General features: G+C 50.5%; 1 protein-coding gene across 1 annotated transcript in view; it reads right to left on the reverse strand.

Moving 5' to 3' along the window:
- The window catches only part of Adamts14 (ADAM metallopeptidase with thrombospondin type 1 motif 14), a 66,278-nt gene that overhangs the window by 26,036 nt on the left and 16,868 nt on the right, over positions 1-23,374 (reverse strand). Inside the window, exons 3-6 of the mRNA XM_057751309.1 lie at positions 21,861-22,017; positions 16,881-17,071; positions 2,639-2,722; positions 1,974-2,121 (exon numbers count right to left, since the gene is read on the reverse strand). Coding sequence (XP_057607292.1) covers positions 1,974-2,121; positions 2,639-2,722; positions 16,881-17,071; positions 21,861-22,017 — 580 coding nt within the window. The remainder of the gene's footprint in view (positions 1-1,973; positions 2,122-2,638; positions 2,723-16,880; positions 17,072-21,860; positions 22,018-23,374) is intronic.

The following is a 23,374-nucleotide window of genomic DNA, read 5'->3' on the forward strand; positions in this document are numbered from 1 at the left end:
ACTCAATGTACAAGCTCAGAACATTTTCTGTGTGGAGGTCAGGGATGGCCATGTGTTGGGTACTGTGGGGAGCCAGGTACAGCGGCACCTGCCTATAGCCCCAGTTATTCTTGAAACTAAGGCAGGAAGGCACCATGGGTCCAGGAGTTTGAGACCAGCCTGGACAAGGTAAGAGAAACACATATTAACAACAGCAACAAAGAAGGGGAGAGAGGAGGAGGATTGGGAGAGGAGGTGGAGAGGCCAGAGGAGAAGGAAGATGAGGAAAGGAAGAGGAGGAAGAAGAGGAGCAGAAAGAGAAGGAGAAGGAAGAAGAAGAAGAAGAAGAAGAAGAAGAAGAAGAAGAAGAAGAAGAAGAAGAAGAAGAAGAAGAAGAAGAAGAAGAAGAAGAAGAAGAAGAAGAAGAAGAGGAAGAAGAAGATGATACCACGGGGAAAATAGAGACGACCATGCCTCTACTCCTCTACTCCCAACACACCCCATCATTAAGGAGGTCTAACTCAGCAGGGAGAAGGGAATTGAGTACAGGTGTGCCTGAGGACCACAGTTCAAGGATCAAAAGTTCTAGGAAGAGGTGAAGGGAAGGAAAGGAATGGTCCCCCTGGAAGGTTAGATGGGCCTAGGGAAAGAAGCCAAGGGAGTAACCTCTGAGGGCCACCAAACTGGAGAACAGGCAAGACAACCCACCTAAGTTTGGGGAGACACAGGCAAAGGTGTAGACGGCCCACATGGACATAGGTCAGGCAGCAACGCTGTTAGTAGGCACTGCTGTGTGATGCCTGTGTGTGAGCCAAGGGTCTGCCTTCAGGAGCACCTCTAGGGCTGAGGGCTGGGGTTCAGTGGTTAAGTCTAAGATGAGTTTGCAAGGGACCATGCAGTTCATACCGGGTGGCAAATAAACAACCAAAACAGACGCTAATTGCAGCAGGAAGGCTGACTGGGACAATCTGGAGATGGAGGTGTGGACGGGAAGGGCTCTTCACCCAGGCCTGCAGCGCTCTGTGACGTACAGTGGCACTGATTCCACCTTCCATCTTGACAGGGTTTGGGAAGCACAGTGCCATGGTGCATGGCACAGGGCTTCTTAGCCTGCAGCTCTGGGGTTAGTGCTACGGGCCTTACCATTCCACACACACATGTGCGTGTCTGTGTCTTGTACACGTGCACATAGTCTGGGTGTCTGAATGTAACTGCACATATATGTACAGTGTCTCTGTGAACATGCATATGTCTATGCATGTGTACGCACACATATGAGTCTATACACACTTTGAACCTGGTGGTTCAGGCAAAGCAACCCTTGGGTAGTCAGGCTAGCCAACTCATTTCTACCACTGAATGAGTAAAACACCCCAAAAGCCCTCAACAAGAGATCTAGAGCGCCAGTGTGGCCTTGGTGTGTTGCCTGTCTGTAAGAGGCACAGGCAAGTCTCTTCACCACCCTGTGCCTCAGTTTCCCCATATGGGAACTATGATCAAAGCTGCATGTATATAGATGCCTACGGTTGTCAGCACACCCCTCTACCCAGTGAGCAGCTGGCAGATAGAAGACAGTGAATATTATATTTTCCCCCAGTTGCAACTTGGAAGAATCCAGAAGCTGAAGAGTTCCAGGATCCATGAGGTGGCATGGAGCATGGGCTTCCTTTCCTACAGCCATACAATCTCCCCAAGTGCTCACAGTCTGGAGTAAGCAGAATCATGCCTAAGGTCTCTGATGTCTTCAAGCAACTGGGGGCTTCAAATAGCAGCTCCAGGAAGGACTGAGGCAGTGGCCACCAAAGTGGGCTATATTCCCTGACCACAGACCTTAAGTTCCAAGGCCATCGCGGTCCATCTAGGTCCTGTCCCCTCTTCTTCCCCGGAGTGAGCCCCACAGACAGAACATTGCTCTCCAGGTCCAACCTTGAATCTCCACTCCTTCCCTGCAGGCTGCTCACGTGTGACCACGGTAAGCACAGTCCCTTACATACCTGAGGGGCCGAAGTTCTGGCGGGTGAGGAAGATGACGTGGTCGTGGTGCTCAGTGTGGTTAGGGTCTTGGCGCTGCTGGGAGTGCGCCCAGCGACACACCTGCTCCAGGCTGCGTGCCGGGTTCCCTCGCTCGATCAGGCTCAGGGACTGCAGGGTGCCGACAGTGGAAAGGTTAAAGACCTCAGACATCATAGGAGCTCTCCAGAGGGGTACACGGAGGCTCCCAGGGACTGCAACACCTCATCACCAGCTGTTAACATCTGGCTGCTGCTGGCACAGTCCTCCCTCCACTGGTGCTTGCCAAGCAACTGTTCCGTACCCATGCCCACTAGAGACTCAAGGCATACGATTTCCATCCTCTTCAACCTGCAAGGCAGCCCACTGTCCTGAGCACTTGAGCACTTCCCTAGACTGAACACTTACTCCCTCATCCAGTCTCTATGGTAACTTGTGAGGAAAGTGTGACTTCACCCCCATTAGGGAGAACAAGCGCCTGTTTTATGGCCATAGAGGTCAGGGTCCCTAAGCTCGACAATGATGGGACTTGTCCCTGTCACTGCCCCACCTCCAAGCCTCCCTTTCCCTACAGACTCCTCACGGAGAGGGACTTGGTGGTCTCCTGCTTGTCATCCACCCTGCCCCCCTCCAGGCAGCAGGGGCTCACCTGTCGGTAACCCACTATGATCAAGCGGACAAGAGCGATGTTCACGTGGGCCCCCAGCGATTCATCGTGGTAAATCTCATCCACCTACAAGGAGAGCAGTATAAAGGCGGCAAATTTCCCTGAGAGCGCCTACTGCATGCTACACATCAGGCCAGGCTCTAACATATGGCACCGTTTTATCCCTCCATGACCTTATCCAGCAGGACTTTTCCTTCCTAATTTACCAAGTAAGAAAACTGAGGCCAATAGAGGTGATGACGTGCCCAAGGACACATGGCTGGGATTCAAACCCCAGACACTGAACCCCAACTCTGAGCTCTTTCCACAGAGCCCACATCTATGGGAAGAGGGATAGCTTCAAGCTTAGTGACTGACCAACATGTTCATCAAGATGCTCATCTGTCCTCCTCTGATGATCTGTCCCCCTCTGAAGAGTCTTTCCAGAGAAGTCACCCAACTCAAGGGTCCCCGCTGAAGCTCCCTGTTGTAACATCTCTAAGCATTTTCCAGTTTTCACTGGGTTGGCATTACTCGGTGGTGCCCAGACAGTGGAGCCCAAGCCATGGACCCTTCCCAAGGGAAATCCCAGAATAGGACAATGTTCAAGGGCCCTTGGATAGACAGTGGCAGCATCATCCGGAAGCATCTTAGAAACAGTATTCACAGCCAAGTCTCCCCAGTCAGATCTGCGTTTGAACAAGGTACCCTGGACGTTCTTAGACTCTATCAATAGAAGGCGCTCAGCTCGGAACAATCCTTTATCTCACAGGTCCAGGATCTGGGAGACTGGGGAGTCCCCCACAGACTGTATCCAGAAATTCAGCCCTAGGTACTCTCCTGTCAGGAAACCTGGATGGAGAGGGATTGAGCCTGTTTGTCTACTCTCAAGGATGGGTTGTTTTTGCTTTTGTTTTTGTTTTCCCAAGACAGGGTTTCTGTGTAACAGCTCTAGCTGTCCTGGAACTAGCTCGGCAAACCAGGCTGGCCTAGAACACAGAAATCTGCCTGCATCTGACATTAAAGACATATGCCACCACAGCCCGGTGTCAAGGATGGGTTTTTCACCCTCTCCTGAGGATGTCCATCTCGTGAATTAACTGGGGACCTGAGTAAAAACAGGGTGAAATAGCACACGCCTTGGTAATCCCAATGTTCCTATAGCAAGATGGGAGACGGAGACGGAGACAGAAGAATCTCCACAAGCTTGCGGTCCAGTCAGCCTGGTGTTTGCAGCAGTGAATGATGAAAAAGACCCTGACTCAAGCAAGATAGAAACGGCCCAAATTGCTGTCTGATCTGCACAGTCACTGTGCCACGCACACACCACACATCTGTGTGGGAGCCCAAGGATATAGATTCCTTCTAGCTTGACCAAAGGCCAGATGATTCAGGCCTATTCTCGCTCCTTCAAGGTTGTGACAGGAGATTTGACCCAGGGTGTGGCTACCTATGAATGTTTGGCTTAAGGTATGGTCCCTGAATATCCTGCCTTAACAACAGAATACTTAACTCAGGGTATAGTTGCTTGATGTTTCGGGTATTGAAGAGGTAATTACTCTGTTCCCCTGCTTTGGGATTGGGATATAAAAAGCATATGGAAAATAAATGTGGGCGAATTCAATATTCACTGGGTTGCCCTCCCGACTCAATTCTGTATTTCTGTCTTTTTATTTTGTATCTCTGCTTTTTCTACCTAACATTTCTAATCCACACGCCCCTACCCTGGAATGTACAAACCTGTTGAGGCTGGACCCCGACACACCTGCACACACGCACACACGCAAGCGTGCACACACACTCATACACAAAGGCTTTTGTAAAGGCTTAAAAACCAAACAAAATATTTCACTGTAAACACACACACATATACACAAAGAAAATTAAATCACTAGCAACCACCACCACCAACAACAAAATGACCATGGTTAACGAACTTCCCATCACATATGCATGCCCATCTGCTAGTTTATGCTGAACATACTGTTTGTGTTTTGCTGTCTCCAGGGCAAATGCTCTGTATCTTTAACTGTGATTCCTGGTGTCTGCATAGACTATGCCATTACCGATAGCAGGTGGAAGTCTTAGGAAGAAAGAACTTCCGCAGTCAGTCAATGTAGGCAATGATAAAGCAGCTCCTTAGAGTCCTGGGTTCAAATCCCAGCTCTGGTTTCTTTTTTTAATTTTTAATTTTATGTAATGAGTGTTTTACCTGCCATGTATGTATGTCTGTGTACCAAGGGCATGCAGTTCCCACAGAAGCCAGAAGAGGGTGTGGGATCCCCTGGGACTGGGGTGACAGATGGGAAAGACCTGGACTGGGAGTCGAACCCTGGCCCTCTGGAAAGACAGTACTTTAACTGCTGAGCCATTGCTCCAGCACCCTCAGCTCTGTTTTTTTTGTTGTTGTTGTTGTTGTTGTTGTTTGTTTTGTTTTTTAAATCACCTAGCTGGCTTGGGGCACAGCACGGAGCTCCTTTTTCTTTTTTTGCAGAATGGAAATACCAATGGCTGTTTGAGGGCTGCCCCCATATACATGTCTGGAACCCACAAGTGAGACACAAGCCCAGAGACACTGTCAGTGACACACAGCGGTGACCTCTGACTCCTGCCGCACGGCTTCCTGGGAGCTGGACGGTTTCACCGCCGCTTTGTCTCACTGTTTCTGTCCCCTGTATCCTTTAGCACCAGCTCTTTCTCACGCATATGGAAAGTAACCGACCTACAGGCTGTGGAAGGGTGGCTGCCCACTAAACAGAGAGAACACATCCTTTCTAACTCAACACATGAGTCCCGCAAGGAGGGAAACCCAGAATGGAGACCTGATGGGCCAGCACAGGATGAAACCAGGCTGTGGGCCCAGAACCATGAATTAGAAGCTGCCTACACCACGGAGTCCAGCCAGCAGCCCATCCTCCCAGTGCCCAGAGCTGGCAGTGGCTCCTGTATATGAATGTGCAGACCTCAGAGCAGCCAGCATTGGGCTTCTGCCATCGGCTTTCCTGGCGCCTGTGTCTGAATCCAACTGAGTACTGAGACCAAAGTCTAGCACTAGATCCAACTGAGTGCTGAGACCAAAGCCCAGTGCCTGCTGCGGACAAACAGACACTGCCAATCCCTACCGCAAGACATGATGGAGAGGCCTGGGGCAAAGGGTTTCCTCCCATCTTCCCGAGCAAAGACTTCATAGAAAGAAAGTGCTTCATTGTGTAATGACAGCAGCTTCCTCTGCCCACATGCCTGAGACTTATCCTAGGAAGCTTGCAGCTTCTATCAGCCACACCTCCACATCCACGGAATGCCAACCCCACGATATTTTACTGATACCTGCAGGGAAGTGACCTCTTTTACATGTATGAGGCTGTATGTATGTTGGCACACCAAGTGCATACCTGTTGCACATGGAAGGCAAAAGAGAGCCTTGTATCCTCTGGGACTGGGATTACAGACAGCCGTGAGCTGTCATGTGGGTGCTGGGAATCAAAGCTAGGTTCTCTGGAAGAACAACCAGTACTCTTAATTGCTGAGCCACCTTGGCAGCCCCATGAGAAGCGACTCCTGATTTTTCAGCCCCTCCAGCACCAGAACACAGCCTCTCTTCTACACAGGGCTAGGGCAGTACAGTATGTGGGCTCAAAGATGGTCCAAGGAAGACAGGAGAGGCAGACACCATTCAACTATATCAGTGACACACACTCCACAGCCTGTCCCAGGACAAAGAGAAGACAGAGACAACTGAGACATTTAAGTAAGCATACATACTGGGTTCTGGACATCTGGAGGGACTCCTGAGTTACTGCTGTCTTCCATGTGTTCTCCAGTCTATGGGTTGTTGAAAATGCTGTCTGGATCCTGCATGTGGCAGCCAGCCCTCTGTGTCGGAAGGCTTTGCACCTGCAGGCCTAACCAACTGTTCACTGGAAATCTGAGGAAAAACTGTTTATATGAAACACGTGTCTTTTTTTCTTTGTCACTATGCCTAACCAATACAGTCTAGGAGCTATGTGCACAGTTCTTACATTGCATCCATTTTTCAAAGTTATCTAGAGGGCTGGAGAGGTGACTCAGTGGCTAAGAGCACTGGCTGCTCATCCAGAGAACCTGGGTTCAATTCCCAGCAACCACATAGCTGCTCAAAACTTATTACTCCCGATCCAGGAGCTCTGACTCCCTCTTGTGGTCTCCATTGGTACTGCATGTATGTGGTTCACAGACATGTAAGCAAACACCCCCCATGCACATGACAGAATAGAAAATCTTAAATAAAAACTCAATCAAAGCCATCCTGAGATGCCATAAATCACAAAAGCTGAGGGTTCTGCAGCTCTGCAGCTCAGGGGTGGAATGCTTGCCTAGTTTTTCAAACAAACAAACAACAGCAAAAATGAGCAAAACGCAACTTGGGAGGAGAGGGTTTATTTGAGATTACAAACCCAGTCATAGGTCATCATGAAAGGAAGTCACAGCAGGAACTCAAGTAGAAGCCATGGAGGAACACTGCTTACAGCCTTGCTTCTCATGATGCTTTCCTCGAGCATCAGGACCACCTGCCCAGGGGTGGTACCACCCACAGTGAGCTGGGCCCTCTCGCATCAGGAATTAATGAAGAAAGCGCTCTACATACTTGCTTACAGTCAATGTGATGGAGGCATTGTCTCAATTGAGGTTCCACTTCCCAAATAACTCGAGGTTGCGTCAAGTTGAGAAAAACTTAACCAGGACAAAAATCCAGAACTGGAAGGAGGGGAGGGGGATGGGGGAGAGGAAAAGAGAGGAGGGAAAGGAGTCAGAACAGGAGAGACAGAAGGAGGGAGGATGCCAGTAAGAACTTGTATACGTTACAAAGGAGATTTGAGCATCTACAGATTTGGGGACTCGGGGGGGGGGGTCTTAGAAACGATCCCATAGGATCCCATTAGGACAGAGGGACAACCATACTCAGCAGACCACATCTACTCATCAAGGACTTTTTAACATAATTTATTTAACTTTATTTTATGTGCATTGGTATGAAGGTGTTAGATCCCCTGGAACTGGAGTCACAGACAGTTGTGAGCTGCCATATAGGTGCTGGGAATTGAACCCAGGTCCTCTGGAAGAGCAGCCAGTGCTCTTAACTGCTGAACCAAGATCTCTCCAGCCCCTCATCAAGGCTTTCAATGACTCTTGTTCCAATTGCCACCCAGCCTAGGACACTGGCAGACGGGATAGGCCCTGCCCTCCCAAGCCCCTGCTCCAGTTCTCTGGGCCCTGGCATGTTCATCTCGAATACCCCTGCCAGTCCTGGCCCTGGAGTCGGGAGCTCAGAGTCAATCTGGCTGGAACTACCTCTGTGTTTTACATGGGCCAGAAAAGTGACTGGATAGGGCCATCATATTAGCAGAAACTGCCCTACACATGGTGTCACAGCCAGAGGGAGGTGTGGCTACCTGGCAGGCCCAGGAACCTATCAACCCTAGGACACATTCACAGGGACTCTCTGACAAACTCTACCCTGGCTGCACACCCAGGACCTGGCCCAACACCCTCGGACTCCCTGGCTGTGGGGAGAGGGGGTCAGGGAACAGTTAGAAATTGCTTCCCATGGTTGGACACAGAACGGCCACAAGACACACACCCACAGGGCAGAATGAACAGTGTGTCTGGTTTCCTCGCTTCTCACCTCTAAGCCAAGTTCAAGGCCACCTTTGCCAGGACTCCTAGGTTAGGGTTTGACATCACCTGTTGGCCTGAGATAGCCACTGGGTGTGTACCAGAAAAACAAGCAAAGGTCAGGATGCTGGCCAAGAGGAGAGACAAAACAGCAGAAGGGAGGGGACAGGTGGGGAGTGCTGGGCTGGAGGGGTGCATTGCTGCTCCCAGAATAACTACTGTGTGCCAGGCACCGGGCCAGGCTTTCTTCACCACCTCCTAACCATCTTAGAGAACACAACTATTCCAGTTTTATAAGCAAGGGGACAAGATTCTCTTCCATTCATTCTTTCTTTTCTTCCGTGTGTGTGTGCACGCGTCTGTGCGTATACAAGTGTGTGTGTGGAAGGGTGTGTGCCCCCATGGGCAAGTGTATATGCTCATGCCAGAAGAGGACACTGGGTGTCCAGCTCTGTCCCTCTCCACCTTATTCCCTTGAGACAAGGTCTCTCACTAAACCGGAACCTTAGCCGGCAGCCAGTAAGGCCCAGAGATCCTCCTGTCTCTGATTCCCATAGTGCTGAGGTTAAAGGCCATACCCAGCTTTCTTTCTGAGTCCCAGAGATTTGAACTCAGGTCCAAGATTTCATGAGGCTAAGTAACTGCCCAAGGCCCCCATCTGGGTAGAGGGGAACTGGGATTTAAACAGTGGCGCCTATTTACACTCAGGGCTGTCCAGACAGTTTCAGGGTGACAGCAAGCGGGCTTCCCACAGCCCAGTATAAAAGAAGAGAGATCAGAGGACAAAGTCAGCTCTAGCCCGGCACATAAGCCCTGAGCTAGCGGAGGATGGCACCAGGAGGAAGCAGACGGAAACTGAACTCTTACTAGCCAGGGCTGTAGGTGCGCCAGCAGCACTCCGCACCTTGAGCTGTATCTCCTCAGGTCTCCTTTCATATATGGCTCCTGGGAGGGTAGGTTTGTGGAGAAACCCTGCTTCCCGATGACTGATGGTCCCACTGACATGAGCTGCAATTTGGGGAGATGGGACTGGGAAGCCACGGGAGCGCCATGCACCCGAGCCCTGAACACAGCAACTTCAGCGGGACAGATGTGGAGAGAAAGCATCCTCTGTGACAGAGAGGAGTGAAATGAAGGACGGCAGTGGAAGGGGACCCTGAGCCAGGACCCTATGCCTCGAAGCTTTCTGGAACCTTCTCCCAAATAACCCACTTCCCAAAACACACAGTCTGACTTCCCGATCACAGAAGACTTCCCAGGTTGCAGAAGAGGGTTTCCTAGCCCGACAGAGAGCAAAACAGCATTAGCAAAGACGCCCTCCCCTTCACCCTGTAACCCTGGGGGTGTCAGGCCCCCACAGTCCTGCAGTATGAGAACTATACTTTTTTTAAGACTCTGAGCCTGAGGTGGGAGAGCCCCAGCTTCAGTCTGTGGCTAGAGGGGTAAACCAGGCCCCCAGGAGAACATGAGAAGGCTGTGGGCAGTCTTCCCCCGGGTTCCACATCAAGACCAGTCAGTCTCTCCTTGGCAGAGCTAGGGCAGAGAGCTCCACGGAGCACAGTGACCTACGGTCTGCACTCCCTCTCTCCTGAGGGACGATGCTCAGAGGAGCCGCAGGATAGACTGTCCACCTCTGTCAGAGGGCTCACGCAGGTTTCAGGCCAGGAGACAGAGTAGAGACAGCACCAAGAGGCAAGACCCTGGAGTCTAAGGCACCAACTGGAGGCAGAGGCACCAACTGCCACTAGGTGCTAATCCAGCTACGAGGGTCCTCCCTGCCTCACCTCTCTCCCTGAATCCCAGCAATCTTTCCAGACAGAAGAGGAAGCCCTGCCTGCCTGCCTGCCTACTTGCTTGCTTTTTAAGAATTTCAAGCATCTATATAAGGAAATATGACCATATCTATTCCCCATGTCCCTCCTTCAATTTTCTTCATGCCCTCAAAAACATATCCCCCTCCCAACTTTATGTCACACACACACACACACACATCACTGGACATGGAGACATCTGCTGGAGCATGAGAAACCTGCCAGTGGATACATCTTCAATAGAGAACAATTCTCCATTCCCCTGTGACTGCCACTATCCTCAGTATGGAGTGGGGCCTGAAGATCATTGCCCGCCCTAGCTAGGTAGGGATTCTGACTGGCTTATTCTTGTATTGACCTTGTGCAAGTGATCACAACTGCAGTGGTTCATGTCCAGAAGATAGCATCCCATGGCACTCCTCCCCGCCCTCCATCTTACATCTTCCCCGCCTCCTCTTCTGAGACGTCGCTGGCGGGGTAGATAAGAATGTCCTACTAGGGCTGAGCACTCGATGGTCTATCATTAGCCCTGTGACCCAGTGAGCATCTCCCCCACTGACCGCTTCTCTGTCCAGGGTTGAGAGCATCCCAGGTCTGTCACTGCCAAAGCTGTGTAAGTGTTAGCAGCCTCGTTTTCTTTTGAATTACAGGTTGAACATTCTAAATCTGGAAATGGGCTCTAATTTCTGGAGTTTATTTGTTTATTTGTTTACTTATTTATTTTGACTGCCAGAGTAACACTGTAGGTGGAAAATTCCACACCTGGGCTGGTTGATGGGTTGCTGTCAAAAAAATCAGGTGCACTAAAAATAATATGTGAAATTACCTTCTGGCTATGCATCTAAGGTGAACATGAAACACATGTGAACTTCATGTTTCGACTTGAATCCTCTCCCTAAGACTGCTGCCGCTGGCATGCAAACATTCCAAACCCCAAACGCTCTGGTCCCAAGTGTTCCAGAGCAGAGATATGCAACTCCTAAGGAACCTCTCCTAACAGAGAAGTTTTAGGCTTGCAGAGAATTTGCCAGGCTAGTAGGGACATCCCATGCACCATGCGCCCATCTGTTCCCACTGCCAGCATCTTGCTTAAGTATGGTTCAAGTTGTCAAGGATGAGCCAATCTACACTGGCAGGAAATTACTAACTCAAGTCTGTGCATCTATCACTCTGGCCCTCCAGTGTCCCCTTAACTTCCTATTTTGCTGGGAGGTGGGGTGGAGGGGACCTCATCCAGGATACAATAATGCAGGTCATATATCTGCACCATTTCTTAGTCCTTCCTGGCTTTTGGTGGCTTTAATGATTTTGGGGAGAACTAACCTGGGACTTTCGAGACCGTCTATCAATTTGGGTGTACCAGATTTTTTTTTTTTCCTTTTCTTTCATTTTTGTATGAGGAGGGAAGGGACAGGGGTTTCACGAGGCAGCCCAAGCTAGATTTAAACACAGGGTTCCCTGGCATTGATTTGTCTTCCTGGTGCTCAGCCTGACCCCTACAGTTGCTAGGCCTGGCGCCAAAACCTTGTCCTCTTGGAGCACACCTTGCCAAGGTGCCACCCTTCCCCATGTGCCACATCAACAAGTCCTGCCTCGAGTCACCAGCTCGGAGGTGAAAGGAGGATGCTGAGTCTCCTAATTTGTCCCCTGGCCCAAGCCAATGAGCACGACCTTATATTTCAAAGGGCTGGTGTGGACTCCCAGTGAGCGGTGTCCCCTGCCTGCCAATCAGTACACACTAAGGGAAGTGGTATCTCCAAGGCTCCCCAGAGCCTAAGGGCTAGCCTGCATAGCTCCCCTGGGATGGGGCTGTCTGGCCCACCTCAGATCCAGGTTGTTTGTGCAGGGTGGCTCGGAGAGCACAGGGACAGACCCGCCCAGCCCAACAGAGACCTTTTCATCCATCTACAACGTTCAGCATTTATTTCCCCACAACCTACTTAGGAAACACAGCAGCCTTGATGTCCCAGGCAGGTCCGCCTGCCTGCGTATAAACAGAGGCACAAGGAGGCCTGGCAAGCCCAAAATGTAACATTTCCTGCCTCCTGAACCCACTGTGTGTGTCTATGGTGTGGAGAACGAAGAGGGACAAATTTCCCGTTCGGGAGCCTGGACTTAATCAATGGTATCTGTTTGATTAAAACGAACTTCTATTTTGGGAGCCACTGCCCTGGAAATAGGATGTCTGGAGTCTGCTTTGTGGTGGCTAAAGTGGAATTGCCACAGGTGAAAGTGCTCTGGGGACAGGAGGGCCCTCTTTGCTCTTTGCTAACGTGATTCTCATGCTGGGTAGGGGCAGCATCTGTGCTGTGCCTTCTGTTGGGGTGAGAGCTGTTTCCTCTCAGGCTTAGAAAACATCCATACCTGTACGTAGCAGTGGGGGCAAATACTTTAGAGCAGGGGCTTCACCTGCCACTATGGACAACTTGACACTGGCTGGGAAGCTGCCCTATGCACTGTAGGATGCTCAGGGGACTCCCTGGTCTCCACTCATGAGATGCCAGCAGCATCCCACCTCCTTCAGTTCTTATAAGGAAGAAATACAGCCTGAAGCTGCCTGCGTCTTCTCTTTGGTCCCTTGCGATAAATCGCTCTCCCAAAACCCACTGCTTTTTCGTTTGTTTGGTTTTGGTTTTGGTTTTGGAGTGGTTTTGTGTTTTTTTGCTAAAAGTTAAAAGCAACCATTTCAAAGCAATGGTTCATGTGGTGTGTATGTATGTGTTACTGGGGATGGAACCCAGCCCCCACCCACACCCCATGCACATTAGGCTGGAAGCCCAGGACCTTTCTTCTCCCTTCTCCACAACTGCCTGTCAAATTCTGCAACAGCAGAAGTGGTAGGTAGGAAACAGGCCAATAGATGTGACCTCCTAGATGTGACCTCCTAGGGCTATGAGTAGGGGGCCAAAAAGCCAGCTGTAAAATGCTCAGGCTGCTGCCTGCATGGGACAGGTGGTCCTGCCTCTTGGGCCTCTGCCGCCTCTAAGTCCTTCTGCACTGTCCTCAATGAATCTGATTATCCCAGAGGCCCGAGGCTTTTCTGTGCAGCCCGACTGAAGCTTTGAGAACGTCAGGCTCCCAGCAGGTGCACGCTACATCCTGAAAATAACTACTCATTATGTTTCAGGGGCTCAAAGGGCTCCCTAGCACTGAGACTTGAAGGCACCCTAAGGAAAAGGACCTAAGGTACAGAGAAAGACCAGGCACCCAAAGCCTACCGTCAGGTAAGAGAGGAGTCCCTGCCCACCATCTGCAGCTGTGGATCTTTCTAACACAACCCAAGTGAGTGCACAATTAACCCCGAAGCAGGCTAGGCTTGGCGTGAAAGACCTGCCACTCTCTCTGCAGCCTTCACTGTTCTGGGGACAGGATCTCCTTGGATGATGGTAACTGCCTCTCTCTCTCTCTGTCTCTCTCTGAATCTGCTCCAACTTCTCCCCATCTCACCCCAGTCCCCATGTACTAGCACAATAAAAGCATCCGTACTGGCAACCAGATATTCTCTGTGATCCCACCAGGCTAACCTTGGCAGAGACAAGGCTGCTCAGGTAGGCAGAGCTTCAAGATAAAAGTAAAGTGAAACCCGTGTACCTGGATCTATGAAGTCTCCCCAGGGCTGTCTGTGCTTCCAGCATCCCAACCAAACACAATGAATAGGATGAGCTGCGGGTCCCATGGGAGGGCGAGGCTGTCTGCTGCCCATCTGTTCACCTCCTGGGGCAGGAAGTCTGGCTGGCCATGCTCTGTTCAACAAAGTCACAGCCCCACACAACCGGCTTGCCTGACGGCAGTGGCAAATATATATGACAATCCCATAAGTCATAGCCTGTTTGTGTACCGTGAACATCCATGCTCTGGAAGCTGGGTTTCACGGCAAGCACTGGCCTCAGCTGCACCATCCCAGGCCCTGTGATTCCTATCCATATGGCCAGGCAGCAGTGAGCAAGCAGCCCAGCCTACGGCACTGACCCCGAGTTGGACGTAGTGGCCCATTCCTGTAATCCCAGCACTTGGGAAGGGGTGGCAGGAGGATCAAGTGTTCAAGGCCAGCCTGGACCACATACTAAGTTCAAGAACAGTTTAGGATGCACAGGAAGACACCAACTCAAAAATAAATAAGCAAAAAGACAGGAGGGGGGATGAAAGGAGGAAGCACAGAAGGAAGAAATGAGAGAGAAGGGAGAAGAAAGAATAAACCCAGGCTATCCACACAGCAGTCACCAAAGAAGCCCCTCAGAGCATTGTCTTTAGGGGAAGCTGATAATGATTCCTGGCCAAGGGTATAAGCCATAGGTAAGGGGTCAAGGGTCAAAAATCAGGACATAGAAATTGGATGTTCCAAGACAACCAGGGTGGGCCACAGGCCTACTTTGTCCAACAGTAAAATATGGGGAAGTGCAGGGGGCCTGGGAAAAGATGGCAGCTGGATACTGACCCCCCACACACACCTAACTGCCAGAAAGAACTTCTCATCCCTTCCCCACCACTCCAATGGCATTCTCTTACAGTTCCTGAGCTGAGGAGGTTTACCAGATCCTTCTGAACCAGAAGGATCCTTCGGAAACCTTCCAAGGGGTTTACCAGGTCATGCCTCCCTGAGCTAGTTTCAAAAGTGCTCTGGCCTTAGAAAGGAACAGTCTCTTCATGATCCATCCAAAGGTCTCTTCCTAGCCTTGGATGAGCTGTGATGGCTCAGGCTCTAATCTCAGCACTCAAGAGTGAGCTCAAGGCTAGCCTGGGCAACTTAGCAAGAGGCTGCCTCAAAATAAAGAGTAAGACATGACGAGCTGGGTCAGAGCTCTGCACAAAACTCAAGGATCAATTCCTCAGGACAACAAAAAGGGAAAGAAAGAAAAGAAATGCCAGCTTGAGTTATTTAGCAAGATCTGCTCTCAAAACAACAGGGGCTAAGCTGGGCAGGCAGCCTGGTCTACAGAGCAAGTTCCAGGGCAGCCAGGGCTGTTACACAAAAAAACCCTATCTCAAAAAGCAAAACAAAGCAAAACAAACAAACAAAAAACCACGGGTTAGAGATATGACTCAGAGTTCCGTTCCCAGCACCCACCGAGTTGACAGCTCACAATCACCCATAATTCCAGTTCCAGGGGAACCAACACCTCTTCTGAACTTCTAGGGCAGGAGACACACATGTGGTGAACAAACATACATGCAGGCCAAATGCCCAGACACATAAAAGAAAATAAATAAATTTAAAACAACAACAATAATAACAAAAATGCATGGCCCATTCCCATTTCCAAGGGAAGCCCCATATCTGGCTGGTGCCCACTTCCTGCCATTCTCTCATCCTCCATCATCCATCAGCTCTAAACCTCGACGTCTCCATCCCCTGGTCACTTGAGACCACCTTCCACAGCCCAGAACCCACACACAAGGGTACGACCCTAAGCGTCGACTCAGTGACCCAGCAGAAGGTAAAGGCCCCTCCAGGACATCCATGCTTGTCCTGGGGCAGAGTGGTTAGAATACTGTAAGATGAAAATATTCTTAGTTGAGCAGACACAGAAAGAAACCTCTGGAACTTCCGTTACTGAAAGAGCAACAGTTTTTAGAGAAATGGAGCCACAGAAAATCCCTTGGAAAGCTTCACACCATGAAGACAGACCTCTGGGGCCTGACTGAGCAACAACCAGGAACAGCAACAACCAGGAACTTCCTCATCTCCATGTGCTCTCCTTCCTTTAAGAACCCACCTGAGGAGCCGGGCGGTGGTGGCGCACGCCTTTAATCCCAGCACTCGGGAGGCAGAGGCAGGCGGATCTCTGTGAGTTCGAGACCAGCTTGGTCTACAAGAGCTAGTTCCAGGACAGGCTCCAAAACCACAGAGAAACCCTGTCTCGAAAAACTCAAAAAAAAAAAAAGAACCCACCTGAGGGTCTGAGAGGTGGATCAGCAGGCAAAGGCGCTTGCTGTCAAGCACAAGGATCTGGTTCAATCCCTGGGACCAGCATGGTGGAGGGAGAAAAACCAACTCCCTCAGTAGCTCTCTGCAGTACAATCAATCAAAATACACACACACGGACGCACACACACACGCACACACACTATAATTTTATAATTTTGGTTGTGAGCCTAACCTTTAACAGCTGAGCCATCCCTCCAGGACACACTATAATTTTAAAAGAACCTATTTGACCTGAGCAAAATCTCCAGTTTAGGCCACTTCTTTGAGTAACTCACTTATCTGAGATACTCAAGGTAATTCCCCTGTCCCACACCTGAGGGTTTGATAAACTACTTCCTCTTGCTCATTTGTCTCCCAAGCTAAGAAGGGAGAGAAAAAAATCTTCTCTTACCCCCACCACATGCACACCTGGGTCACTGGTCATGGAATACCACCTGGCATAAGGCCACCATTAGAGTCCAGGCTTTGAGTGGACACGGTAGCACTGAGATGCCACCTCACAAGAGACCAGTAAGTTATAGCTGGTTCTGCCATCTCTGGCCAAACACTACTACACCCTGCCATGTGGTCCTAGCTGGACCTGTAATTTCTACACTTGGGTTGAGCAGTCAATACTCCTAGGAGGTAGGTATGTCCACATCCATGGCTATCCTCACTTCCTCTTCCTGGAATTATTTTATGGGTCCCACGCCACCTACTAGGCTAGAAGAAGCCACATGGAGGTAGCCAACCAGGCTTGTAGCACTCACATATCCCTGAACTAATTACAAGCTGTCACTCCCCCACACCCTCTCTGAGGAGCTCCAGCCCTGAGACACCCACCCACCCACGCCACCCAGTGCCCAGGGACACTCACGATGTTCATGAGTGTGAGGACGTAGTTCTGTGTGTGTTCTTTGCCATGGAAGCGAACCACTGAGTCATCCACCGCCAGCAGCACCTCGATGCTGTAACTGCCAGGCCTGGCATGCCGCCGCTTCCGTTCTGTGTCACCCAGCTGGTCCCCAACCAGATCCAGCACGTTGGGCAGGTCACCAAGGCCAAAGGCTAGAACCGGGTAGAAAGAGTAGGAGGCTGTAACACATGTTGAATCAATCTTTCTTTCTCTTTCATTCTTCTTCTCTATTTCTTTCTGCTTTGTTTGAGACAGGGTTTCTGGAAACCTGCAGGCCTGGCCATCCTGGAACTCACTCCATAAACCAGGCTGGTCTGAAACTCAGAGATTTTTCTGCTTCTGCCTCTGCCTCCTGAGTGCTGGGATTAAAGGTGTGCACCTCCACCACCTGACCCTTTCTCTCTTTTTCAGGCAGGGTCTCCTGTAGACCAGTCTGGTCTTGAACTTATTATGTCGCTGAAGATGACCTGGAACTTCTGATCCTCATGCCTCTACTTCCTGAGTTCTGAGATGACAGGGCATGTGCCACCACATCATTCCACGGGGTGCAGCTGGGTGAACCCACTAACAGAGCCATATCCCCAGCCCCTCAGACTGTTCCTCAAAACACTCAGGAATCCACTTACCTCAAATCCCATTAGAGTGGGCCCTAAGCTAGGGATATGAAGATCCCACAACCGCACTCCTAGCGGCTGGCTGATAGGTAGAAAAAGGGCAGTTGGATGATAAATGGGGAGGGGGGCTGCACTGGAGTCTACAGTTTAGGTCAGGTGACGGAAATGGAATGGTGCCAACATACAGTTTGAGGGCTTCTTATCTGTTTCAGATCAGCATTTTTGCACTTTGGAACTCATATACCAGGACAGCTGAGCATCCTTGATCCAAAAATCCCAAATTGGAAATGCTCTAAAAATCCAAAACAGTGAAGATTCCCGGCAGCCCGGCATCTAAGCCTAATGGTGATTCCAGCATCTCAGAGGAAGGAGGGAGAAATCCTGGCGGGGTGGGGTGGAGGGGGGGTGGGGGCGAGGAAGGAACAAGTACTCTCCATGAGAGGGGAGGGAGCAATAGTCACCCTAGTATGTGAGCAGCACTCAGATACTCAACAGCCCTGGAGCCCTTCCCTCTACATTCACTGAAGGGAGGCTCAGAAAGGTCACCTAACTCACTCTAGGTCACACAGCAAATTAATGGCAGGAGCCCAAACTGTAAACCTGAGTCTCCCTTCACACCCAGGCTGGGACTACCCAAATTTCCCTCTCCGCAAACGAGAAAAGGGGAGTCATATGTCAACTGGGGTGTCATAGGTTCAGTCGCACTCTCTTCTCCGTGACCCTCCAGGCACAGCAAGCCAGAGCTGAGAGCCATGAGGGAGCCCACCCAAGAAGCCCCAAGTGAATGGAAAATGTACAGCTGCCCAAAACCACCTCCAAGCCCTGAAACCTAGAGGGACCCACGGATTCCATTCCCAGACCACACCCAAAGCCAGCTGTAGTCACAGAAAACGGCACGCATGCACGTGTTCAGACCAGCACCACCACAGCGGCCCCAAAGGTGTGCGGACTGAGGAGTGCATGCGTGAAGGGGAAACAACTGTGCTGTGCACATGTGCTGAGACCGTTGTAATACGAAACCTTAACGCTAAAGGGAAGATGTCAAACAGGCCTCGAACTGTAATCCTGTGTTCAGAGGGATCCACCCTCATCGTGGGGAGGACAGAAGATTTTAAAGAGAGTGACAAGCACATTTTGGAATTAAACAAAGGTCTTGGTTGCATGCATTGTGAAGGCGGAGTAAAGCCACACAGCTATGCATTTTAAAAGGGTGAGTTTGAGAGCTGAGGCGACGGCTCTGCCGGTAAAGACTTCTACACAAGCGTGTGGCCCAGATAAATGCTGGGGACGTGTAGCTGCCAGCTTGTAGTCTTAACAGGTGGGAGGCAGGATCAGACTCCTCAGAGCAGGCTAGGGAGCTAGACGACAAATCCTTGAGCTTCAGGTCCAAGTGCAAGAGCCTGCCTCAGTATACAAGGTAAAGAATGGCCGAGGAAGACAGACACGTGAACACACATGCTCCCACAAGTACACATAAGCAAAGCATGCACATGAACACACATGGACATACACCTCACACACATATGCTTATGTCTGAGGCCCAGAGCTCGGCCGTAGGAGTCTATGCTGGTTCACACATCCAGATGCCTCTCATGAAGGATGTGGGAGGAAGGAACAAGGGCAGGTCAGGGCTGAAGAAGACAGCGGTGTTAGGAGATAGACAGGGAGCTGGGGATATTGAGGTGCAGCCAGAGCATAGGGGGATACCCCAACAGCCTAGCCGAGCAGTTCAGACTTCTGAGTGCTAAGGGACGGCTGACTCCATTTTCTTTTTAGTTAAACAATGTTAGACTTTGATCATGTCCTTAGCTACAAGTCAGTTTTGTTTTTTCACTGGCTCTTCATCAATAATCTTGTGAATTACACTTCATCAATTGTTTCCATTGTTCTGAGAAATGACTGACCAGAAGATGTTTTGTGGTATGTCAACTGTCTGACCATAAACCCACACATGTACCCTTCCTGGGATCCTGTGATAACTGCAAAATTTTACTTTTAATTACTGGTTGCTTGGTATAAGGGGACTCTACCTTTAACCTGGGTTATTTATTTTCAGTCTCCTATTATGGGAGACTGAAAATATGGCCCAGGCGTCATTAAATTTTTCCTTTCCAACATCTCAGTGTTAGCTCTTGTTTTTTGACACTGTAACACTGAAATTGGCCCATTGCATGCTTGACTATGCCCTGAAAGAGATTCTTTGGGGGCCCAAGTCTCAAGGGCCAGTGAGCAAAAGTGTGAGGGTCTGGGCATTGTACACACATGTGTGGGTGTACAGTTTGAGAGTGGGGGAGATGTTCACAAGGTCAAGCATGAATAGGCGAGGGCTCATGAGGGGAGACATTACTGTAGTGGGTATTTCACTGTGTGAGAATGTGTGAGTGTACAGACAGGAGTGTGGGGATATGTGTGGGTGCAGGAGTTTGTGTGTATATACAGTAACAGTATGTAGGTGTGCAGGCACGGGAATGCTGCACACATACTCTCTGCAAGAAGCTGCAGCCAAGGCCACACCCTGAGGCGCTGGAGGAATAGTCCCCTCCACCCCAAGTTCATGGGTGAATGCTGTACCCTAAGGTTAAGACAAAGAAGCTTGAAGGCAGTCTGCCCTTCCAGAGGCAGCTTGAGTAACAGGCTCACCTGATAAAGCCCCTCAGGCTTCCTGTCTGTCCTCCTCCAGACAGCTGGACACCACCAATACACACAGAGAGACAAGAGTCCATGGGGGGGGGTCACACAAAGGTGATGAAGCCTTGGGGTCTGAACCTCAGGAATCCCCCCCCCCCGTGTCTGAAGATGATGGAACAATAGGAAGCAGTGCTGACTTGGAGGGACAAGGAGAGGGACACTCACACAGGATAGGGATGGGCAGATACAGGGTGGCTCAAGTTGGGGCATCCTCTGCCAGGCTCAGAAATGATTCCCCACAGGCCGGGCAGAAAGCAGACCTAAGAGAAACCTTCGGCTTATGATGGCACAAGGAGACAGGCACACCTGGGATCTTCTCACAAGAAGTGTCCCTACCAATGTCCTTCAGAATCACAGGTGCCCAACAAAGTGCTCTGCCATCCCTTGTCACTCAGACGAAAGACCTTGGGAGACCAGTCCCTGGCCATTGACTGGTGTTCAGAGGTTTCACCCATGTAGCTTGAGGTACAGAACACCGGACACAGTTCCCTGGGCTGATACCTCAACTCTGCAAGCTTGGCCTTGGGGCCTCCATCGTGTGGCTACTAAGGAGACTGGGGTCAGGCTAATGGAGAGAAGTTTGACTTCTTCAAGCCTCTCTTCAAAGACAGATCCATAGCTTTTGGTTCAGAATTGGGAAAAAAAATCCCATGTTCTCCTTAGAAAGGAGGAACTGTGTCCATGACAGCCTGACTCACACTGGCCAAGAGCGTCCATCTCGTGCCCACCTGCTGGCCTGCAGCCTCCCAGTTCTCACAAGTGACACTTGGAGCGCAGCTGAAGCTTCACAGAGCGTAGGGAACAACTGGCTTCTGGGCATTCCTTCACACGGGGCCCCACCCCACGGGACCCTGGCATGAGGGTGTGGCCACTCAAGACCAGATTCCAACCAGCCAGTATCATTGCTTCTCAAAGGAACTCCATAGGGAAGCTACAACTCACTGTGAAGTTGGCCGCAGGGCCGGGAACAGCACCTGTCACATTCCCTACATCCCTTCTCTCAGCGAGGGTGCCCAAGTACTGGGAGAGAGTTGCTCTTGCTTTTAAGGGGTTCCTACCTACTCCAAGTGACTGTAGTGAGACCTGCCATTCATCAAGGATCTGGCTTTGTGCAGACTTTAGTGTGTACTCCACGAGACATGCCACGGCCTTAGCAGGTAGCTTCGATCGATTCACCTCACTCATTTGGAAGCTCTGAGATGTTAAAGTACCCGCCTAGGATCACAGAGCAAGAATCCAAAAAGGTGCACCGGACACCAAGCTGTCCCTGCTGCTCCAACACCAGGAACTGATTAGCAAGGACCTTAAGGATCTTCTTGTGGTGCCCACACAGTGGGGTTGGGTTGTAGCAGGAAAGAACCAATAGCCATTCAACCTTCTGCTTCAGCTTAGCCACAGCCTCCATCATAACGAGCATCCTCGGAGATGCTGGAATCCTAAGGACCCCTGTTCGAGACCCGAGTGGCTCTCTCTAGTTTTTGGCCATTTTCTAGCCGCTCGGTCAATCCACTGGGGCTTCTCTCCTGGCTTGGACGCTCCTTAGGGCCCAGGCCCATTTCACAAATGAGAAAACTGAGGGCAAGTACTGAGAGCTTAAACCAGAAGTTAAGCTTGGGCCCCCTCCCTGCCCATAGCCTACCTTCATTGTGAAGGTCCCCATGAGGCTCTGCCCACTCCTGCTGGACGGCTTCCCGGCGGTATACCACGTGTGTCCTCCCTCCAGCCTCCTTCTCCTGCTGCCCTCGCTCCAGAGGCTCGATGAAGTAGTCTGAGCTGTCTGTGCGGATGAGGCCAGCCTGCGGGCCAGGGAGAACGAGAATAAGGCAAGAGACAGAAGAGATGAGAATGGGGGACACAAAACAGACACATGTGGGGGCTCTCCCTGCAGAGCCTGGGAAGCCCTGGGATTCCCGGAAGTCCTATGATGGGGAAGCACGGAGAAGTTAGGAAGGCTGATGGTGGGAGGGGGACCCCCATTTTAAACGCAGCAGGACCTGCTTTGCTTGTTCTGGTCATTTGAGGCTTCATGTGAATAAAGAGTTCTATTATTACTTTTCAAGGTAAGTGGGGCGCACACAGCTAGGCACAGTATTCTGACAGTATCCTACTCCCCCTAAAGGCAAAAGGGAAAATCCCAGAACAAAATGGAAATCAGTCCGTGGATAGGTGTGGACCCTGCTCCAGTACAAAGGGATATTGTTTCAGCCCCAAAGCGTGCACGTGTATGGTACGACAGGGGGCTATGGGCCCCACAGGAATCTAGCCGGGATACTGCACCAAGGACCCAAGGACACAGGCTCCACTTTCAACCTCACATTCTGTCCACATCAAAATATTCCCTTAAAAAGAAAAAAAAAAAAGTAAAATCAAGGGCTGGCCTTGGAAATCAAAATACAAAAATCTAACCTTGGCCAAAGCCAGAAAATGTGCCATTAGCCACCAACCAAGACCATAATGAAAGAGGCCAATAAAGCGTACAAAGAGACGTGTGTTAATATACATATGCCTGCACATGTGTATAGACACACACGCATGCACGTCACCTCCATAAAGCAGGCCAGCCCACCTACCATGGTGCACAGAAAACAGCAGATAATGTTTAATAAATAAATATTTGTTGAATTCATTACTTGTTCTAACAAATACCCACTTCAGTAGCCCGTACACCAGGAGCCCAGCTGCGAACACAGAGCCGAGCTCCAAGGCACATTTTATAAGCTGACGAGCCTTCTCCATTTGAACCCCAACCCCCTCCTTTCTTAAAGCAGCCACTGCACACGTTCAATTCCACCCACCTCCCCAGCTCAGCCTGCTTGGGAGCTGAGCCTCAGGGAAGTCCTTCCAAGGACCCGGTGCACCTGCCTGGGCAGCATCAGGCCCTTTTCATTTGCTACTGAAGCAGAAAACCAAGCTGGTCAGGACCGAGACGGTCACCGTCACACCTCATTACAGACCCATCCAGGAGGCCAAGAAATGCTCCAGGGAAAAATGGTGGCATTGTGACAGTGTGTGACCTACCCAGGCTCCATTTCGTCAGGTAATGAGATGGTCTGAGAAAATCCTGGTGTTTTTGTTAAAATGCCAGGGACAGGACTCTCGGGCTGGGAGGCTGAGTATAAAGCACTTGCTGTATAAGCCTGACGACCTGCATTC

The sequence above is a fragment of the Chionomys nivalis genome, chromosome 19 (genome assembly GCF_950005125.1).
Source record: "Chionomys nivalis chromosome 19, mChiNiv1.1, whole genome shotgun sequence".
Lineage (NCBI taxonomy): Eukaryota > Metazoa > Chordata > Mammalia > Rodentia > Cricetidae > Chionomys > Chionomys nivalis.